The 18,617-nt window shown below is 41.2% G+C and overlaps 1 protein-coding gene across 4 annotated transcripts in view; it reads left to right on the top strand.

Moving 5' to 3' along the window:
* MRAP2 (melanocortin 2 receptor accessory protein 2) overlaps window positions 1-18,617 on the top strand; it is a 58,017-nt gene that overhangs the window by 23,609 nt on the left and 15,791 nt on the right. For all 4 annotated transcript variants that reach the window (XM_012001203.1, XM_012001204.1, XM_012001202.1 and 1 more), the window contains exon 3: window positions 5,279-5,378. In XM_012001203.1, the coding sequence (XP_011856593.1) occupies window positions 5,279-5,378 (100 nt within the window). The remainder of the gene's footprint in view (window positions 1-5,278; window positions 5,379-18,617) is intronic.

The following is an 18,617-nucleotide window of genomic DNA, read 5'->3' on the forward strand; positions in this document are numbered from 1 at the left end:
CTGATATAAGAGAGCTGATAAGTAGAAGCCCTTAGCTTCAGGAACGTGACAATATGTGAGACACATTGATAACAAAAAACAAACAAACACAAAACCCCAGATATACAGGAAAATGAAAAGATCAAGTCAACTGTTGAAATGTGTGCTTTGGTACAGTCTCTTTCATTTAAAAATGCTGTGATTCTGACCTTCAAGTATGACTCCTTGTTTTGCTGGGCAAAATACAAAGCCAATTAGATGCAGATTCAAAAGAACAAAAGCAGGACATTTCAAGGGGAAGCCCTCATTGAGGACAGGAATGACCATAACAGTTATCTTTATTTGCCTTACCTGTAATGGATCATACTTGGCAACAATAGCTCCATCTTTAGACTAAGTTCCTCTGCTGAAATTAAGATTCCTACCTTCAAAGCGTGTTTCATCTGAGAAACAACCTCAGATAGTCATTGATAATTCTTATGCCATTGGTTTTGAATCCCGAATTAAACCTTATCATGTATCAGAAGTGGACATGTATCTTACACAAATTTGGCACCAACAGAGTAGAAATTTATTTATTCATTCATTCAATATCTATCTATTGAGCACCTGTATGTGCAGTACTATTTTAAGCACTGGAGAGACAACAGTGAACTGAAAAGACAAAAATGTTTCCTCCTATAAAGCTTGCATTCTAGTGGGAGAGACAGACAATAAATAGTTAAATAGATAATGTCAGATGGCAATATAAAAGGATAAATAGAGTGGGGGGAAAGGAATGTGAAGTGTGGAGGTGACAGTATAGATAGAGTGGCCATGGAAAGCCTTACTGAGAAGGAGAGATTTGATAAAAGACCTGAAGGAAGTGAGAGATTGAGCTATAATATATCTCGGGGAAAAACATTCCAGCAAAGGATCCTTGGCGGGAGTGAACTGGATCATGCAAAGAACAAAGAGGCCAGCGTGATACCAAGGGAGTGATAAGAGGCAGAACAGCAGGAAATGAAGTCAGAGAGGCTCTGGGGACATGGACATGGTGGGGGCGCTCAGAGGTCATGCTAAGGACTTTGCTTGGCCTTTTACTCTGAGCAGTTACTTGAGGGTCTAGAACAGAGGAGTGCCATCTGGCTTAGGTTTCAACGCATCACTTTGCAACTGGGGAGTGAAAGGCATGAAATTAGAAGCAGAGACCATTCACCTGGCCTTTGCCATAGTCCAGGCAGCTGATGATGGTGGCTTGGAGCCAGGTAGGGAGAGTGAAGTGGTGAGAAAGGCATACATTCTGGATGTTTTTAAAAGACGGATCTGGCAAGATTTGTCAATGGATTGGTGGGGTGTGTAAGAGAAAGAAGAGTCAAGAATGATTTGAAGATTTGTGACCTGAGTAACTGGCAGGATGGAATTACCTTTAACAAATTGAGAAGAGTATGGGAGAAGGAGGTTTCAGAGAGGAACGCCAGGAGCTCCGTTTTGGACTTGTTAAATTGAGACACCTATCACATATCCAGGAGGACAAGGGAGGAGAGGGTGGGGAAAGCTGTAAACTTGAGGGTCATCAGCATGTAAATAGTATGCGTTCAAAGCCAAGAGGCTGGATAAGTGAGTGTAGATAGAAAACGGAAGAGTCCAAAGCTGAGCCCTGGACACGCTTGTGTTTCGAAGTTGGAGGGTTGCATAGCAGTATAGGTGCCTGAGAGGAATGTACAGAAAGTAGGAAGAAAACTGGGCAATTTTTGTTTTCTGGATGCCAACTGAAAAAAGGGTTGCAAAGACAGTCTGTGTCAAATGCTGCTATTAGGTCAAGTTAATTGAAGACTGAGATTTGACCATTGGATTTATAATGTAGAAGTTACTGGCAATGGTTTGAAAAGCAGTTTTAGTGGGGTGCTGGGGGTAAAAGGTTGATGGAATTGGTTCAAGAAAAAATGAGAGGAGAGAAATTGGGGACAGCATGTACAGACAAATCTCTCAAGTGTCTTGCTATAAAGGGAAGGAGAGGAATGGGTCGTCTATGAAGGGCGTGGCTGGGTAAGACAAGGTGTTCTTAAAGCAGCAGAAGCAAAAGCTAATGAGTCAATGAGTGGACAATCACATTTTAGCAGGACCACTCTGACCAATGTGTTGAGAAAAAAACTGAAGGAATATCCTCATAATATGAGGTATCAGTGGTGGCCAAATCCATGCTTTTTTATGTGCTGCCTGGCGGATATCAGACCTATGCATGGATGACTCAGCAAGAAGCCAGGTCATTAGGATGAGAAACAGAGCTAGAACTTGTAAAGCTTGGAGTAAGACAGTAGAGACAAGTGTGGGAACATCACTGTTGGCTCTTTGCCAGCAATTCATATCACAGAATTGACCCTAGTGCCTTAGGAACCAAAAGCAGTATGAGGACAGTGTCATGAACCCTCTCTTTCAAGTGAAGTATTAACCCTTGTTTTTCATATAACCACGAAATGGGAAGTTCACCATTTATTCTCAAGAGGTGGAGAGGAGGGCGAGTTGGATGGAGTAGTTAACCTAGTCCTACCCTAGAATGGGAAGGAAAAAAATCATGTCAGCTTTCAGCTCTCTTGTTCCATTCCATTCACTAAAGGTTAGGTTAAGGGGAGTTACTTTATTATGACATATTCCATTTGCAATTCCCCTGGGCAATTGTTCTACCCCCTTACAATAGTAGTCTCCAAGTAGATCAGTGTCTAGACAGGACAGACTGTGGTAGCTTGGCTGTGGTGGAAACTCCTTTGGAAGGCTTCTTTTGACTTTCTTAACCATCTAGCCACATTGGAGCTTTGCTCTGTATAAAACTTTATTCTGACTTCTTCCCAGAAAAGGATGCTTTTGGGAAGACAAGGGGCTCCACTTTTCCCATCTTACTGTAGTGCCTATGCCCATGAAACTTAACATGTGAATAAAACTTCAGGAGAGTTTGGATATTTCTGGGATGAGATGGGGATCTCTGACGTTTCTTGTAAGAGGCTCAGGGTGAGAAAGTCCCCTGGGGATGGGTCATAGGGCAGAAGATGAGATTGGGGGAAATTAGTGGAAATAACTTGAGGAAGCTACATTTTGTTCAAAGTGGAATGTGAATAAGCAGAGCTACTTAAAGCATATTGCCATGGAAAACATAGATGCCGCATTATTAAAGAAATGTTTGGAAATGCTGTTGGATCACGAGGATTCTCAGATTCTACCCACAGCCTTCCTCTCCCCAACACTGTCGCCGCCTGACTTCTCTGAAGGCTGTAGCCCTCCCATGCTTCACATTATTGCTGCTTTTTGATTAGCTCCCTGGGGCACTTAGAAGGGCAGAGGGAAGGGGGACTGGGCTGGGTTGAGGGCACACTTTCCTCTGCCTCCAGGAGTCAGTCCACCATTTGCAGTGTGAAAGCTGTCCTTAGGAGAACACCTTCCTAGTACACAGATTTGAAAAATGTCAATCAACATGATTCAATTCTAAACCGAAGATTTAAATATAGCATTGGTGTATAATTTTAGAATTTGCTTTTGCTATGCAGGCAGTTGATAAAGTACAGTGCAGGGAACTGTTATTTAACTGTACAATGTTTCTTCATAGTCCACACCTAGATAGTTGAGATTTTGTTGTTTCATGTTAGTTGTACCTCAGTACATGTGGTGTTTGGTATTTGTCCTTGTCTTTTTTTATGCCTCATTTCTACTATATTAAAACGCAAAGTATACAATTTCTATTTCTTTGGCACTTAAGGTTAGACACATTAGTTTTTCAGAGTGCTGAATACACATTGTTAACCTCTAGGCAATAGTATGTGGAGGATGAAAGTATGAATTATGCAGAGTAAATTCTTAATCTGATTTCTTCACTTTGGAAAAAGTGCTACACATACATAATTTAATTAGAATAAAGCTTTGCGTTTAAACACATTTGATATTTAAACTCCAATCACTTATTTTTAGAAAACTGCTAAGCATCCTTAGTGTATTTCCACATAGATAAGCTTCTTAGTATAGGATGGATACACTTTCATTAGCTCCAGGCTGGGAAAAGTTGTTCCAGGCAAGTAGTGGTCAGAGCCCTGGTAAGGTGTGGCTGTGAGGAAGCCATGGCTAAGGTTACGGTAAATACAGGGACACAATGTCCCCTAGTATGATTGGAAACACATGGTTTTTAAAGTGAGGTAAATTGGGAGAAAATGACAATTCTAATGACAGTAGCCAGCACCTGTGGTGTACCGTTTTCTCAGCTGTCAGACATTGTATGAAGTGCTTTACATATGGAATCTCTTTTAATCTGGAAAAGTGGGTCAGTTCTGTTTTTGTTGGAGAGCTTTTCACGAAAGAGCAATATTATCAGGGCTGTGATTAAAGCAGATTTGTACAGAAATAAAGCACAGGGAAAGGCAGAAGGCAGAAGAAGGCAGAGAGAGCACTCAAGAGGCCATCTGTATGTTCTCTGCAAGAAGTAATGACAGCCTGAATTATTCCATGGTGAACATAAGTGAGAATGCAAAGTTGCTACCTAATTGAGCTGCTAACCAATAGAGTTTCTGAACTAAAATTTGGCCCAAGAAGGCCTCCATATTTGCATACTTGCATTCTTAGGTATGAGCTGTGACCTAGCTTACTAGGTAAGCAAACTGAAAACCCAGCGAATGCTTCCATAACAATAGCTGAGTCTCAGCTAATCACACAGCTACACTTCAGGCACTCACAGGCAGACAGCTGTTCAAATGGTGTTCAAATCCAGCTGTTTCCATACCTCGTTTCTTTTTCCTGTACATCATTTTCCTTTTTCTGTTCCTAAATCTTAACCAACCATGAGGCAGCCCAGAGTCTCTCTGAATCTGTTCTGATTCTGGGAGCTTCCCGGTTCAAGAATTTTGTTTTCCTTGCACAGTTAATATCTGTCAAATTTAATTTGTCCAAAGTTTTTCTTTTAACAGTAGGAATCCAAATGCACTTAAAACTTGAGTTGGTAGTCTGCTACACATTTTATTTTCTAACTCAACACACACGAGTGGAATCTTGAGGCCCAAGATAACCTATGCTCTGGCCTAGGTTCCTTCCTTGAGATACGGAAACCATGAGTCAATGAGGCCTAAATCCCTTCGTGCTATCTGAGACAGAAACCTGGAGGCGGAGCAGACTCTTCCCTCCCCGTCATCGTTTCCATCTTATCAATCTCCAGCCAACTGCGGATCAGACTGTTGATTTCCTTTCATGTTTCGTGTACCAAAGCCTCTCCAAGAAGCTCTGATTCTTGAATGTTCAAGTTTTAAACTACTGTGAAATACTAATTGCAGTATTAACTGTCTTGCAGATTCCATTGTGATTGGATTTTGGGTTGGTCTTGCAGTCTTCGTGATTTTTATGTTTTTTGTGCTGACCTTGCTGACCAAGACAGGAGCCCCACACCAAGAGTAAGTTTGGGCGGTTCCTAAATGTCTCTTAAGCCTCACAGGAGACTGAGGAAATGGAAACTACTACCCAGGGCTGGAGGTGCTTCCAGTGGATGAAGAGAAGGGGGTGGTTATGGATTTGCTGTCTGAACCCAGATGCCTGTGGATTGGATCCAACTATTCTCCTGGCTTTTTGTTTCTTGCGCCTTGGGCTTATTTTCAAGTGGACTTTTATGAAATTGGGTTTCTTGGTCCTTTCCTACAGTCTTAATGATGATGTGGGGCCTGATTTTTACATTGAAATGTTTATTAATTACAATGTATTTTATCCATATTCCCAAAAGGATTTAGATGATTCACCATATTAAAAACAGTGGAAAAGACAATAGCAAAATAGGATGAAAACTAGTTTTAAAAATTATTTCAAGAAGCAGAGTAATAGTTGTTCCTGGATACTCAACTCAATTAACTATTGACAATGATTAATAAATTTAACAGAGTTTTCTTGAAACTAGGATACAAAGGCCAACACTGTGGTTTACATAATTCTCATAACATGGTAGGACTTGTGATGATGCTGCGCTTTAGATTGAAGTATTACATGAGTGCTTAAAGAACACTGAGAAACATCAAAAAGCATTTGTTCACTAATGGCTTGTAAAAAATTCAGAAATATCTTAAAGGATTTATGTATTTTATACCAAATTTTTAATAAAAGGGAAAACAGAGAACATTCAATACCTTATTAGTCAGCACCAGGAGGCAACAGTAATTAAAAGAGTTTTTGGCTGGTACGGTGGCTCCAGCCTGTAATCCCAGCACTTTGGGAGACCAAGGCAGGCAGATGAGTTGGGTCCAGGAGTTCAAGACCAGCCTGGCTATGGTGAAACCCCGTCTCTATTAAAAATACAAAAAATTAGCCTGGTTTGGTGGAGGGTACCTGTAATCCTAGCTACCTGGGAGGCTGAGGCACAAGAATCACTTGAACCCGGGAGGTTGCAGTGAGCCAAGGTCGTGCCACCACACTACAGCCTGGGCAACAGAGCCAGACTCTTGTCTAAAAAAAAAAAAAAAAAGTTTTTGATAAAGGGGCTGTTCAGAAGTTATGGACAGGGAAGAGGGCAACTACACAGGCTCATGCAGGACAGCAAGGCTGGCAACACTGAGGAGCAGCCATCCTAGATCCCAGGAAGCAAGGAGTGGGGCCACAACTGGAACCCGCGAGTCTGCTGAGAGTAGCTGTGACTTTGGGCTAAGGGACACAGCTAGTCCAGTGTGACCTCTCAGGGAAGGAGCCTCAAAGTGAAGACCAATACCTCAGTCTTCTTCCTCCTTCCCATTTCTCATCATTGCTCCCTACTGGCTGAACACAGCCAGCAGCCAGAGGCTGCGTCAAAGGCCATTTTCCCATGCTCTGGGAGAGTGAATAGAAGAAGTTTCACAGGAATCCTTGCATTTTTATATTCAGTATCTTATTTTTGCTTCACAGCCTGGGAGCAGCTCTCTTTCATGGTTGTGTCTCATCACAGCCTCCAGCATCTGTTGTTCACTCTTCAGCCTGCACTTCAACTATGACAAATGCCTGTGCAAAGGGAACAGTTCTTGCCATCACTCAGCTATTTGTAGATATCAGGGGCTAGAAAGAAAAATGTAAACACAGCCAGGTGTGGTGGCTCATGCCTGTAATCCCAACACTTTGGGAGGTGGAATTGAGAGGATTGCTTGAGCTCAGGAGTTTGAGACCAGCCTGGGCAACATGGCAAAACCCTGTCTCTACAAAAAATACAAAAATCAGCCGGGCATGGTGGTGCACACCTGTAGTCCCAGCTACTCGGGAGGATCACTTGAACCCAGGAAGTTAAGGCTGCAGTGAGCTGTGATTGTGCTGCTGCACTACAGCCTGGATGACAGAGTAAGATCCTGTCTCAAAAAAAAAAAAAAAACAAAAAAACAAAAAAACACAAAGATTTTAAATGAAAGGAAAACATTTTTATTGAAGCATTTGGAGACATATGGCTGAGAGTCTATTTAACAGCCACTAAAAAGACACGAGCTTTCCTTTTTCTCTCTTCATGTCATTGTAAATATTTGCACATGCTTCACTTCTATTATATTGGCCCGGGGAATTTGAAAATGTGGTGTGGGTTACAAGAGGGGTAAGAAAAGCCTAGAATAAACTCAGATTAAGGCACAACTCATAGAGTGGTCAGGGATTAATAATACCCTGTTATCTTCCTTTTCCTCAGAGGAACCAATGGATTTTTGTGGGTTATTGAGATAGATGTGTGTGATGTAGAAGACAGGAGATTTTAGGACTAGGAACACTAGCACAAAATAGAATATGACTTTCTGTGATGGTTAATTTTATGTGTTAACAATTCTAGATGTTTCTGTGAAGGTATTTCTTAGTTGAGGGTACTATTTATCAGTACTCTTTGGGTTAAGCAGATTACCCTCCATGCTGTGAGTGGGCCTTATCCAGTCAGCTGAAGGCCTTAGGAGAACAAAGACTGACCTCCTCAAGCCAAAAGGGATTCTACCAGGACACTGCCTTTGGACTGTCCCCACCCTGCCAGCCTACTCTGCGGATTTTGGACTTGCTGGCCCCCCAAGTTGCATGAGGCAATTCCTTAAAGTAAAACTCTATCTTTATACACACACACACACACACACACACACACATTGTGTTGGTTCTGTTTTCTCTGGAGATCCCTGACTAATCATCACTTCCGTGTGGTGTCATGGCAACCCTGGGTAGTTGAGACTTGCCTTGTAGCCTTCCAGTTGGCAGTTCACTTTTGCCGCTAGACGGTCTCTCTTTGATGGTTGTTCTGAACAATGCTCAATCACAGAACAGAGGTCATTGTAACCCTGAATGCTTCTAACAAGGTAAAGGAAAAATAACTTTTTTTAACATTTAAGAAAATAATGGATCTTCCATCAGGACCACATTTTGAATGCTTCTGTACACAGTCTGACACAGCATAAGATATGACATTTGGTTGCAGTATTTAATAATAGAAAAGTGAAAGAATCAGACATGTGAAAAAACATTGAAATAAATCTGTTATAAAGGCTTTTAGGTCTTAACAAACTTGTTATTTGTTTGGCAGGAATTTTTTTCTTAAGTGGACGTTGTTTTTTTCCATATAGCCAATATTAGTAGAAAACAACTAATTTTAAGTTTGCTTGTGATAATTAGGGTGTGGGGGGAAGGACAAGACAACATTGAAAATAATAAGAGCCATTTTTTTTTGATGCCAGGGTCAACGAATTACTTTATATCTCACGAAGTCCTCACAGGAAGATGAAGTAAATTCCATGTTACCACATTACAGATAAGAAACATGAGGCTGAGACACTTGTCTAAGGCTTCATAGGTTAAAGAAAAAATGTGGAGTCAAACCTCAAACTAAAGTCTCTTCGGCGCTGAAGTTCCTGTCATTAACCACTACACTATCTCAGATTGGCAATTTTTAATCTCTTCCTTCTATTGAACTGAAGATGTTAGCAAGCAACCAGATTTGTTATTTTTTCCGTAAGTTACTGGGGTACAGGTGGTATTTGGTTACATAAGGAAGTTCCTTAGTGGTGATTTCTGAAATATTGGTGCACCCATCACCCGAGCAGTATATACTATACCATATTGGTAGTCTTTTATCCCTCACCCCCTCCCACTCTTCCCCCCAAGTCCCCACAGTCCATTGTTTCATTCTTATGCCTTTGTATCCTCATAGCTCCCACATATCAGTGAGAACGTACAATGTTTGCTTTTCAATTCCTGAGTTACTTCACTTAGAATAACAGTCTCCAATCTCATCCAGGTTGCTGCAAATACTGTTAATTCATTCCTTTTTATGGTTCAGTAGTGTCCCACCATATATACATATATATGTATATACATATATATGCAATATATATACAAAATATATATACAAAATATATACATATACCAACAATATGTGTATTTTTTTGTTCCATATGAATTTTAGAATTATTTTTGCTAATTCTGTGAAGAATGATGGTGGTATTTTGATGGAGACTGCATTGAATTTGTAGATTGCATTTGGCAGTATAGTCATTTTCACGATATTGATTCTATCCATCCATGAGCATGGGATGTGTTTTCATGTGTTTGTTTTATCTGTGATTTCTTTTGATGTATATATCACAGTTTCTTTATCCACTTGTCGATTAATGGGCATTTGGGTTGGTTTCACGATTTTGCAGTTGTGAATTGTGCTGCTATAAACATGTGTCTGCAAGTACCTTTTTCATACAATGACTTCTTTTCCTCTGGGTAGATACCTGGTAGTGGGATTGCTGTATCAATGGTAGATCTACTTTTAGTTCTTTCAGGAATCTCCATACTATTTCCCATAGTGGCTGTACTAGTTTACATTCCCATCAAGAGTGTAGAAGTGTTCCCTCATCACTGCATCCATGCCAACATCTCCTGATTTTTGATTTTTTGATTATGGCCATTCTTGCAGGAGTAAAGTGATAATGCACTGTGGCTTTGATTTGCATTTTCCCTGATCACTAGTGATGTTAAGCATTTTTTCATATATCTGTTGGCCATTTGTGTATCTTCTTTTGAGAATTGTGTATTCATGTTTTTAGCCCACTTTTTAGCCCGCACCACCACGCCTGGCTAATTTTTTGTGTTTTAGTAGAGACGGAGTTTCACTGTGTTGCCCAGGCTGGTCTCAAACTCCTGAGCTCAGGCAATTCACCTGCCTCAACCTCCCAAAGTGCTAGGATTACAGGCATGAGCCACTGCGCCTGGCCTGCTGAATTCTTTTATCAGTTCTAGAAGCTTTCTGGAGGAGTCTTTAGGGTTTGCTGATGATCATATCGTCAGCAAACAGTGACAGTGTGACTTTCTCTTTACCGATTTGGATGCCCTTTCTTTCTTTCTCTTGTCTGATTGCTCTGTCTAGGACTTCCAATACTATGTTGAAGAGGAGTGGTGAGAGTAGGCATCCTTGTCTTGTTCCAGTTCTCGGAGGGAACTTTTTAACTTTCCCCCACTCAGTATTATGTTGGCTGTGGGTTTGTCATAGATGGCTTTTGTTACATTGTTATGTCCCTTTTATGCCGATCTTGCTGAGTTTTAATCATAAAGAGATGCTGGATTTTATCAAATGCGCTTTCTGCATCTATTGAGATGATCATGTGTTTTTGTTTTTTAGTCTGTTAATGTGGTGTATCACATTTGTTGACTTGCATATGTTAAACCATCCCTGCATCCCTGGTATGAAACCCACTTGATCATGGTGGATTATCTTTTTGATATGTTGTTCGACTCAGTTAGCTAGTATTTTGTTAAGGATTTTAGCATCTCTGTTCTTCAAGGATATCAGTCTGTAGTTTTTTTTTTTTTTTTTGGTTATGTCCTTTCCTGGTTTTAGTATTGGGATAATGCTGGCTTCATAGAATAAATTAAGGAGGGTTCCTTCTTTTTCTATCTTGTGGAATAATGTCAAAAGGATTGGTATCAATTCTTCTTTGAATGTCTGGTAGAATTCTGCTATGAATCTCTCTGGTCCTGGACCTTTTTTGTTGGTAATTTTTAAATTACCATTTTAATCTCGCTGCTTGTTATTGGTCTGCTCAGGATATCTAATTCTTCCTGATTTAAGCTAGGAGGGTTGTATTTTTCCAGGAATTTATCCATCTCTTCTAGATTTTCTAGTTTATGTGCGTAAAATTGTCTTTCATAGTAGCCTTGAATGATCTTTTGTATTTCAGTGGTGTCAGTTGTAATAACTTCTGTTTCATTTTTTAATGAGGTTATTTGGATTTTCTCTCTTCTTTTCTTGGTTAATCTTGCTAATGGTTTATCAATTTTATTTATCTTTTCAAAGAGCCAGGTTTATACTTCATTTATCTTTTCTATTTTTTTTGTTTTGTCAATTTCATTTAGTTCTGCTCGGATGATCTTGGTTATTACCTTTCTTCTGCTGGATTTGGGTTTGGTTTGTTCTTTTTTCTTTAGTTCCTTAAGATGTGACCTTAGAATGTCAGTTTGTGCTCTTTCAGTCTTTTCGATGTAGGTGTTTAGGGCTATGAACTTTTCTCCTAGAGCTGCCTTTGCTGTATCCCGGAAGTTTTGATAGGTTGTGTCATTATTGTTTTTAGCTGGAAGAATTTTTAAATTTCTATCTTTATTTCATTTTTGACCCAATGCTCATTCAAGAACAGGTTATTTAATTTCCGTGTATTTGCATGGTTTTGAAGATTCCTTTTTGAGTTGATTTCTAGTTCTATTCTACTGTGATTTGAGAGAGTGCCTGATGTAATTTCAGTTTTCTTAAATTTATTGAGGCCTGTTTTATGGTCTATCATAAGGTCTATCTTGGAGAAGGTTACATCCGCTGTTGAATAGAATGTGTATTCTGTGGTTGTTGGATGAAATGTTCTGAATATATCTGTAAAGTTCATTTGTTTAAATCCATTGTTTCTTTGTTGGCTTTCTGTCTGATGACCTGCCTAGTGCTCCCCATGGAGGATTGAAGTCCCCCACTTAGGTCTATAAGTAATTGTTTTATAAATTTGGGATCTCCAGTGTTAGGTGCATATATGTTTAGGATTGTGATATTTTCCTGTTGGACAAAGCCTTTACCATTAAATAATATCCCTCTTTGTCTCTTTTAACGGCTGTTGCTTTAAAGTTTGTTTTGTCTGATTCAAGAATAGCTACCCCTGCTTACTTTTGGTGTCCATTTGCATGAAATGCCTTTTTCCACCCCTTTACTTTAAGTTTATGTGAGTCCTTACATGTTAGGTGAGTCTCCTAAAGACAGCAGGTAGTTGGTTGGTGGGTTCTTTTCCATTCTTTGGTTCTGTATCTTTCAAGTGGAGCATTTAGGCCATTTACATTCAATGTTAGTATTGAGATGAGAGGTACCATTGCATTCACCGTGCTCTTTGTTGCCTGTATACTTTGGTTTTTTTGTTTTGGCTTTTTAACTTGTATTTTTGTTGCATAGGTCATGTGTGATTTATGCTTTAAGGTTCTGTTTTGATGTGTTTCCAGGATTTGTTTCAAGACTTAGAGCTCCTTTTAGCAGTTCTTGTAGTGGTGGCTTAGTAGTGGTGAATTCTCTCAGCATTTGTTTGTCTGAAAAAGACTGTATCTTTCCTTCATATATGATGTTTAGTTTCACTGGATATATAATTCTTGGCTGATAATTGTTTGGTTTGATGCGGCTGAAGATAGGGCCCCAATCCCTTCTAGCTTGTAGGTTTTCTGCTGAGGAATCTGCTGTTAATCTGATAGATTTTCCCTTATAGGTTACCTGATGCTTCTGTCTCACAGCTCTTAAGATTCTTTCCTTTGTCTTAACTTTGGATAACCTGATGACAGTGTGTCTAGACAATGATCTTTTTGCAATAAATTTCCTAGGTGTTCTTTGTGCTTCTTGTATTTGGATGTCTAGGTCTCTAGCAAGGCCGGGCAAGTTTTCCTTGATTATTTCCCCAAATATGTTTTCCAAGCTTTTAGAATTCTCTTCTTCCCAGGAACACCAATTATCCTTAGGTTTGGTTGTTTAACATAATCCCAGACTTCTTGGAGGCTTCTTTCATATTTTCTTATTGTTTTTCTATGTCTTTGTTGGATTGGGTTAATTTGAAGACCTTGTTTTCGAGCTCTGAATTTCTTTCTTCTACTTGTTCAATTCTATTGCTGAGACGTTCAGAGCATTTTGCATTTCAATAAGTGTGTCCAGTGTTTCCTGAAGTTTTCATTGTTCTTTCTTTAAGCTATCTATTTCCTTGAATATTTCTTTCTTTACTTCTTGTATCGATTTTTAGATTTCTAGTATTGGGCTTTGCCTTTCTTTGGTGTCTTCCTGATGAGCTTAATAACTAACCTCCTGAATTATTTTTCAGGTAAATCAGGAATTTCTTCTTGGTTTGCATCCATTGCTGGTGAACTAGTATGATTCTTAGGAGGTGTTAAACAGCCTTCTTTTGTCATATTACCAGAGTTAGTTTTCTGGTTTCTTCTCATTTGGGTAGGCTATGTCAGAGGGAAGGTCTAGCACTGAAGGCTGTTGTTCATATACTTTTGTCCTGTGGAGTGTTCCCTTGATGTAGTACTCTCCCCCTTTCACTATGGATGCGCCTTCCTGTGAGCTGAACTGCAGTGATTGTTGTCTCTGTTCTGGGTCTAGCCACCCAGCAAGTCTACTTGGCTCTGGGCTGGTACTGAGGGTTGTCTGCACAGAGTCCTGTGATGTGAATCGTGTTTGTGTCTCTCGGCTGTGGATACCAGTGCCTGTTCCAGTGGAGGTGGTAGCAGGGGTGCAAATGAATTCCGTGAAGGTTTTTAGCTTTGGTGGCTTAATGTTCTATTTTTGTGCTGGTTGGCCTCCTGCCAGGACATGGTGCTTTCCAGAGAGCATCAGCTGTGGTTGTTTGGGAAGGAACAGGCAGTGGACAGGGCCCTAGAACTCCCAGTAGTGTATGTCCTTTGTCTTTAGCTACCAGGGTGGATAGGGAAGCACCATTGGGTTGGGGCAAGGCTAGGCGTGTCTGAGCTCAGGCTCTCCTTGGGTGGGTCTTGCTACAGCTGCTGTGGGAGATGGGGGTGAGGCTCCCAGATCAATGGAATTATGTACCTAGGAGGATTATGGCTGCCTGCTGAGTCATGCAGATTGTCAGGGAAGTGGAGAAAACCCAGCAGTCACAGGCCTCACCCAGCTCCCATACAAAGCGAGGGGCCAGTCTCATTCCCACCATGTCCCCACTAACAGCCCCTAATCTGTTTCCTGGTAATGGGCAGCCGGACCTGAGAACTTGCCCCAGGTTACCCTCCTCCCAGCTGCAAAATAAAAGGGCTTGTTTCATCCCCCACCTGTGGAGTCTGCACACTAGATTGTGTCCTTCCCCGACTTCTGGCCAGGAGGCTTCTTGTCCCATTCAAATTGTTACAAAGTTCAGCTGGAGATTTCCTTCTCCCTGTGGTGTTTCTCCCCACCAGCCCCCGGCTTCTCTGGCCGCCCTGCCGATAGATTCCTATGGTGCCAGGCAGGAATGGCCTGCTTGTGGACCCAGCGAGCTCCCAGGACCTTTCTGCTGCTTCCTCTGCCCCTGTATTTCACTCGGCCCTCTAAATTGACTCAGCTCCAGGTATGGTCAGAAACTTCTCCCAAAAATAGACCTTCAGTTTCTCTAGTGGGGACGTGTGTTCAGGAGAGGAGGCTCTCCCTTTCCCACTTCTGCAGTTGGGGCACCCACAGTATTTGGGGTATTTCCTGGGTCCTGCAGGAGCAGTGTGCTTCCTTCAGAGGGTCTGTGACTCCTCTTGGAATTGCTGGTTTGTTCTTGCGGTCGATCTGGAGCTAAAATTCACAATGCGAGCCTCTGCACACTGCTCTGTCCATCCAAGTTGGAGTTGCAGTCTAATCCTGCCTCCCATCCGCCATGATGATTACTTTTGTTTTTTTGTTTTTGTCACATACCGTGCCAAGCACGGGGCTCTGAAATCAAGCATTTCCAGGTTTACTTATTGAGACTTTGGCCTGGATTCTTAACTTCTCTGTGCTTGAGACTCCTTGTATATAAATAAGGAAGTGTCTGCCTCCTGAGTTTATTGTAAACCAAGCTTGTCCAACCTGTGGCCCAGGATAACTTTGAATGCAGCCCAACACAAATTCGTAAATTCGCTTAAAACGTTATGAGATTTTTTTTTTTTTTTTTTCGCTCATCAGCTATCATTAGTGTTAGTGTATTTTATGTGTGGCCCAAGACAATTATTCTTCTTCCACTGTGGTCCAGGGAAGCCAAAATATTGGACATCCCTGTTGTAAACAGTGAGCAGACTGTGGAGCTTCTTGCAAAAGCTGGGCTCGGTGCATCCCTTAGTAAAGATGAGTCACTGTGTGAGCTGAAGGGTCTAGGTAAAGAGTAGGAGGGAGAAGAAAAAGGAACTAATTCTCCCATGGGATAGCCAGACCCTAAGCATTATATCTGCACTGTTCGAAATGTTGCCTCATGTATCCCAGCTTAACCTTGGCTGTGTCTCCAAGTGAAACAGTAAGATGAATCTAGAATAGCAGCTAGGTAGGGAATCCTGGTGATGAGTCAGAAGGATCAACACCTTTGAATTCTGATTGCTTTACATATCTGGCTCTCTGGGTGGTTTGTCACTAAGACAGTTACTTCCTAAAGTAGGACATCAACAGCATCCTTTTGGAACATGATTCCAACAGCATGGTTAAGATATCTGAGTAAGTCTGGAAGCTCAGAATGGACTGGTGCTAGATCTACCACTGAATTTAATATTTTTCTCCATGGAGGCATCTTAGGCCAGGGCCAAATGGCTCCCTAGGATCTCATCATTGCTGACACATGGAAGTGTGTGAGCTTCCCTTTGATAGTAGTAAGACACAGGATGACAGATAACACCACCTGTGCCCTGACTCCCTGTGCCCATGCCCTCAACAGACATCAGCAATGGACTGCATCAACTTCCCCGCGTAGCCAAGACTTTTGCCTGAGAATCATTTTCAAAACAGATCTCCAAGCAGCCACCAGGAACCAATCACAGTTTACCTGAGAGAGAATGTTTATCTGCCATCCCTGGCTGGACTTTCCTTTAACGTACTGGATGGCAGGAGTTGAGATCCATTTAACTGCACAGGGCCAATCACACCGCAATAAAATGGATATTTTTTTCCCCTGAATTTTTTGACCTGGGATCATGCTAGAATGAGAACTTCTGGAATCACTAACTACTTATGGCTTCTGTTAAGGGGGGGAAATATGTGCTAGGCTAGGCTGTCAGACAGTAAGAAGCTAATCCTCAAATCTTGATATAACACAACAAAGGTTTATTTCTTGCTTAAACTCCATGTCTGCTAAGGTTGGCAACGGGCAGACAGAAACATCTCTACTTGCAGCTGCCCTTTCTCCACCACGCGGCCTCCTAGGTTGCTGTGACAGGGTAAGAAAACACTTGGAGATCTCAAGGCTGCCCCTCCATTCTTCAGCCAGAAGCAGCGCACATCCCTTCCTCCCACAACTCGTTAGTCAGAACTAGCCATACCCACCTGACTGCCCGGGGCTGGGAAGGGTAGTCTTCTGTGTATCCAGAAGGTAAGAGGCAGGTATTGGTGAGCACTGAGAAGGTAGACTGCAGAGGAAGAAAGACTGTTATAAAGCTGACATCACCCTTCTTAAAAGCTTTTAGGCCTAAGAAGTAGCTTTGATGGGGATTATTTTTTCCATGGAATACTTGCTTTTTTATGGTGGGGCAGGCAGGGGATCTCTTATCTGGATTTTTTAAGGACAGTGAAGATAAAAGAAGCATTTCCTCCTGCTTTCTGAGCTAAGGAGTCATTTACTCTGCATGCTGTCTTGTTTAAAGCATTATGGCCCCATTATCATAAATCTGCCAGATAGAGAGCAATGGGAAAAGCTTGGGTCACATTTTTATGTAGAATACTTTGGACTTCTTGAAAAATTGTCAAACTCCAGACATTACGTGCCTCGCGTACCCTCCTTCTGTAGCCTTTGTTAAGTACACCTCATCTGGGTGGGCCTGTTCTTCACTTAGGGCCCAGTGCAAGATTGCTCAGGACCTTGTAAAAATGGGAATTATATTCTACCTTGAATAGCAATTTACCTGAATATGGCACTCATTAAAGAATGGGTACATGAAACTAAAAACTAACAGCAGGGAAATGTCATTGTTCTAAATTTTTGATATTGACCATGGCCATAGGAACTAGATGGCAAAGTGCAGATGTAGTGAGTGATTCCTGAGGAAGCCCTGTCATTCTGAGGTATCTACCGCTATGAATGGGTAGAAAATCTATTTTATGTGTCTGGTTCAGTCTGTAACTTTTGTTCAGGAGTTATTATTTTTTTTCTTTTGAGATGGGGTCTCACTCTGTCACCCAGGTGGGAGTGCAGTGGCGCGATCTCAGCTCACAGCAAGCCTCGACTCCCCAGGCTCAGGTGATCCTCCCACTTCAACCTCCTGAGTAACTGGGACTGCAGGTGTGTGCCACCACACCCAGCTAATTTTTTGTTTTGTTTTGTTTTGTTTTGTTTTTTTGTTTTTTTGAGACAGAGTCTCGCTCATCTCAAATTGTAATCTCCGTGTGTCATGGGAGGAACCTGGCAGGAGGTGACTGGATCATGGGGGCAGTTTTCCCTATGCTATTCTCGTGATAGTGAGTTTTCACAAGATCTGATGGCTTAAAAGTATGTGGTGATTCCTTGGCCGGGCACAGTAGCTCACGCCTGTAATCCCAGCACTTTGGGAGGCTGAGGTGGGTGGATCACTTGAGGTCAGGAGTTCAAGGCCAGCATGGCCAACATGGTGAAATCCTGTCTCTACTAAAAATACAAAAATTAGCCGAGGGTGGTGGTGCATGCTTGTAGTCCTAGTTACTTGGGAGGCTGAGGCAGGAGGATCACTTAAACCTGGGAGGCAGAGTTTCCAGTGAGCCAAGATCAAGCCACTGCACTGCAGCTTGGTTGACGTAACAAGACTCCATCTCAAAAATAAATAAATGAATGAATAAATAAGTAAATAAAAGCATGTGATGGATTCCCCTCTCTTGCCACCATGTAAGATGTGCCTTGCTTTCACTCTGCCTTCCACTATAATTGTAATTTTCCTGAGACCTCCCTAGCCATGCAGAACTATGTGTCAATTAAACCTCTTTTCTTTATAAATTACCCAGACTCAGGCAGTTCTTTATAGCAGTGTGAAAACAGATTAATACAGGTGCTTTGGTGAACATTAGACTTGTCCATTAAAATGCACCAAGTTTAAGGTTATAGGGCTTCAGAAAGAGAACAGTTTGCATTTTTAGTAATTCCATGGTAGAGAGTTGGATTGAAAGAATCTAGAATAATTCAGGATCCAGTCTATTCTATAGGCAGATACCAAGAACTTGAAAATAATGCACAAGGCTAAAAACCATAACAAGAGTGTTATAGTTTTTCTCTAGAAATATGACTTTTTCTCTCTTGTATTAGTGTACTTTTAATATTAATGCTCACTCTTTAGCAAGGCTTATAGATAATTTCCTTCTAATTATAGCCTTCTTGAACCTTTCATGACCTGCTCAAATCTTCAGTAATATGCTTAAGCCTTTAGTTTTGTCCCATTCTTCCTCTTTCGTAAATAACCATTTTACTTTAGCACAAAAATTTACTAGACAGATTCTTTCTTATACAAAATTGTTCTGTTTTCTTTTTAACCTTCCTTACCGAAAGTTCATCTTCTTTCTT

This window comes from Mandrillus leucophaeus, unplaced genomic scaffold (assembly GCF_000951045.1).
Source record: "Mandrillus leucophaeus isolate KB7577 unplaced genomic scaffold, Mleu.le_1.0 Scaffold652, whole genome shotgun sequence".
Taxonomy (NCBI): domain Eukaryota; kingdom Metazoa; phylum Chordata; class Mammalia; order Primates; family Cercopithecidae; genus Mandrillus; species Mandrillus leucophaeus.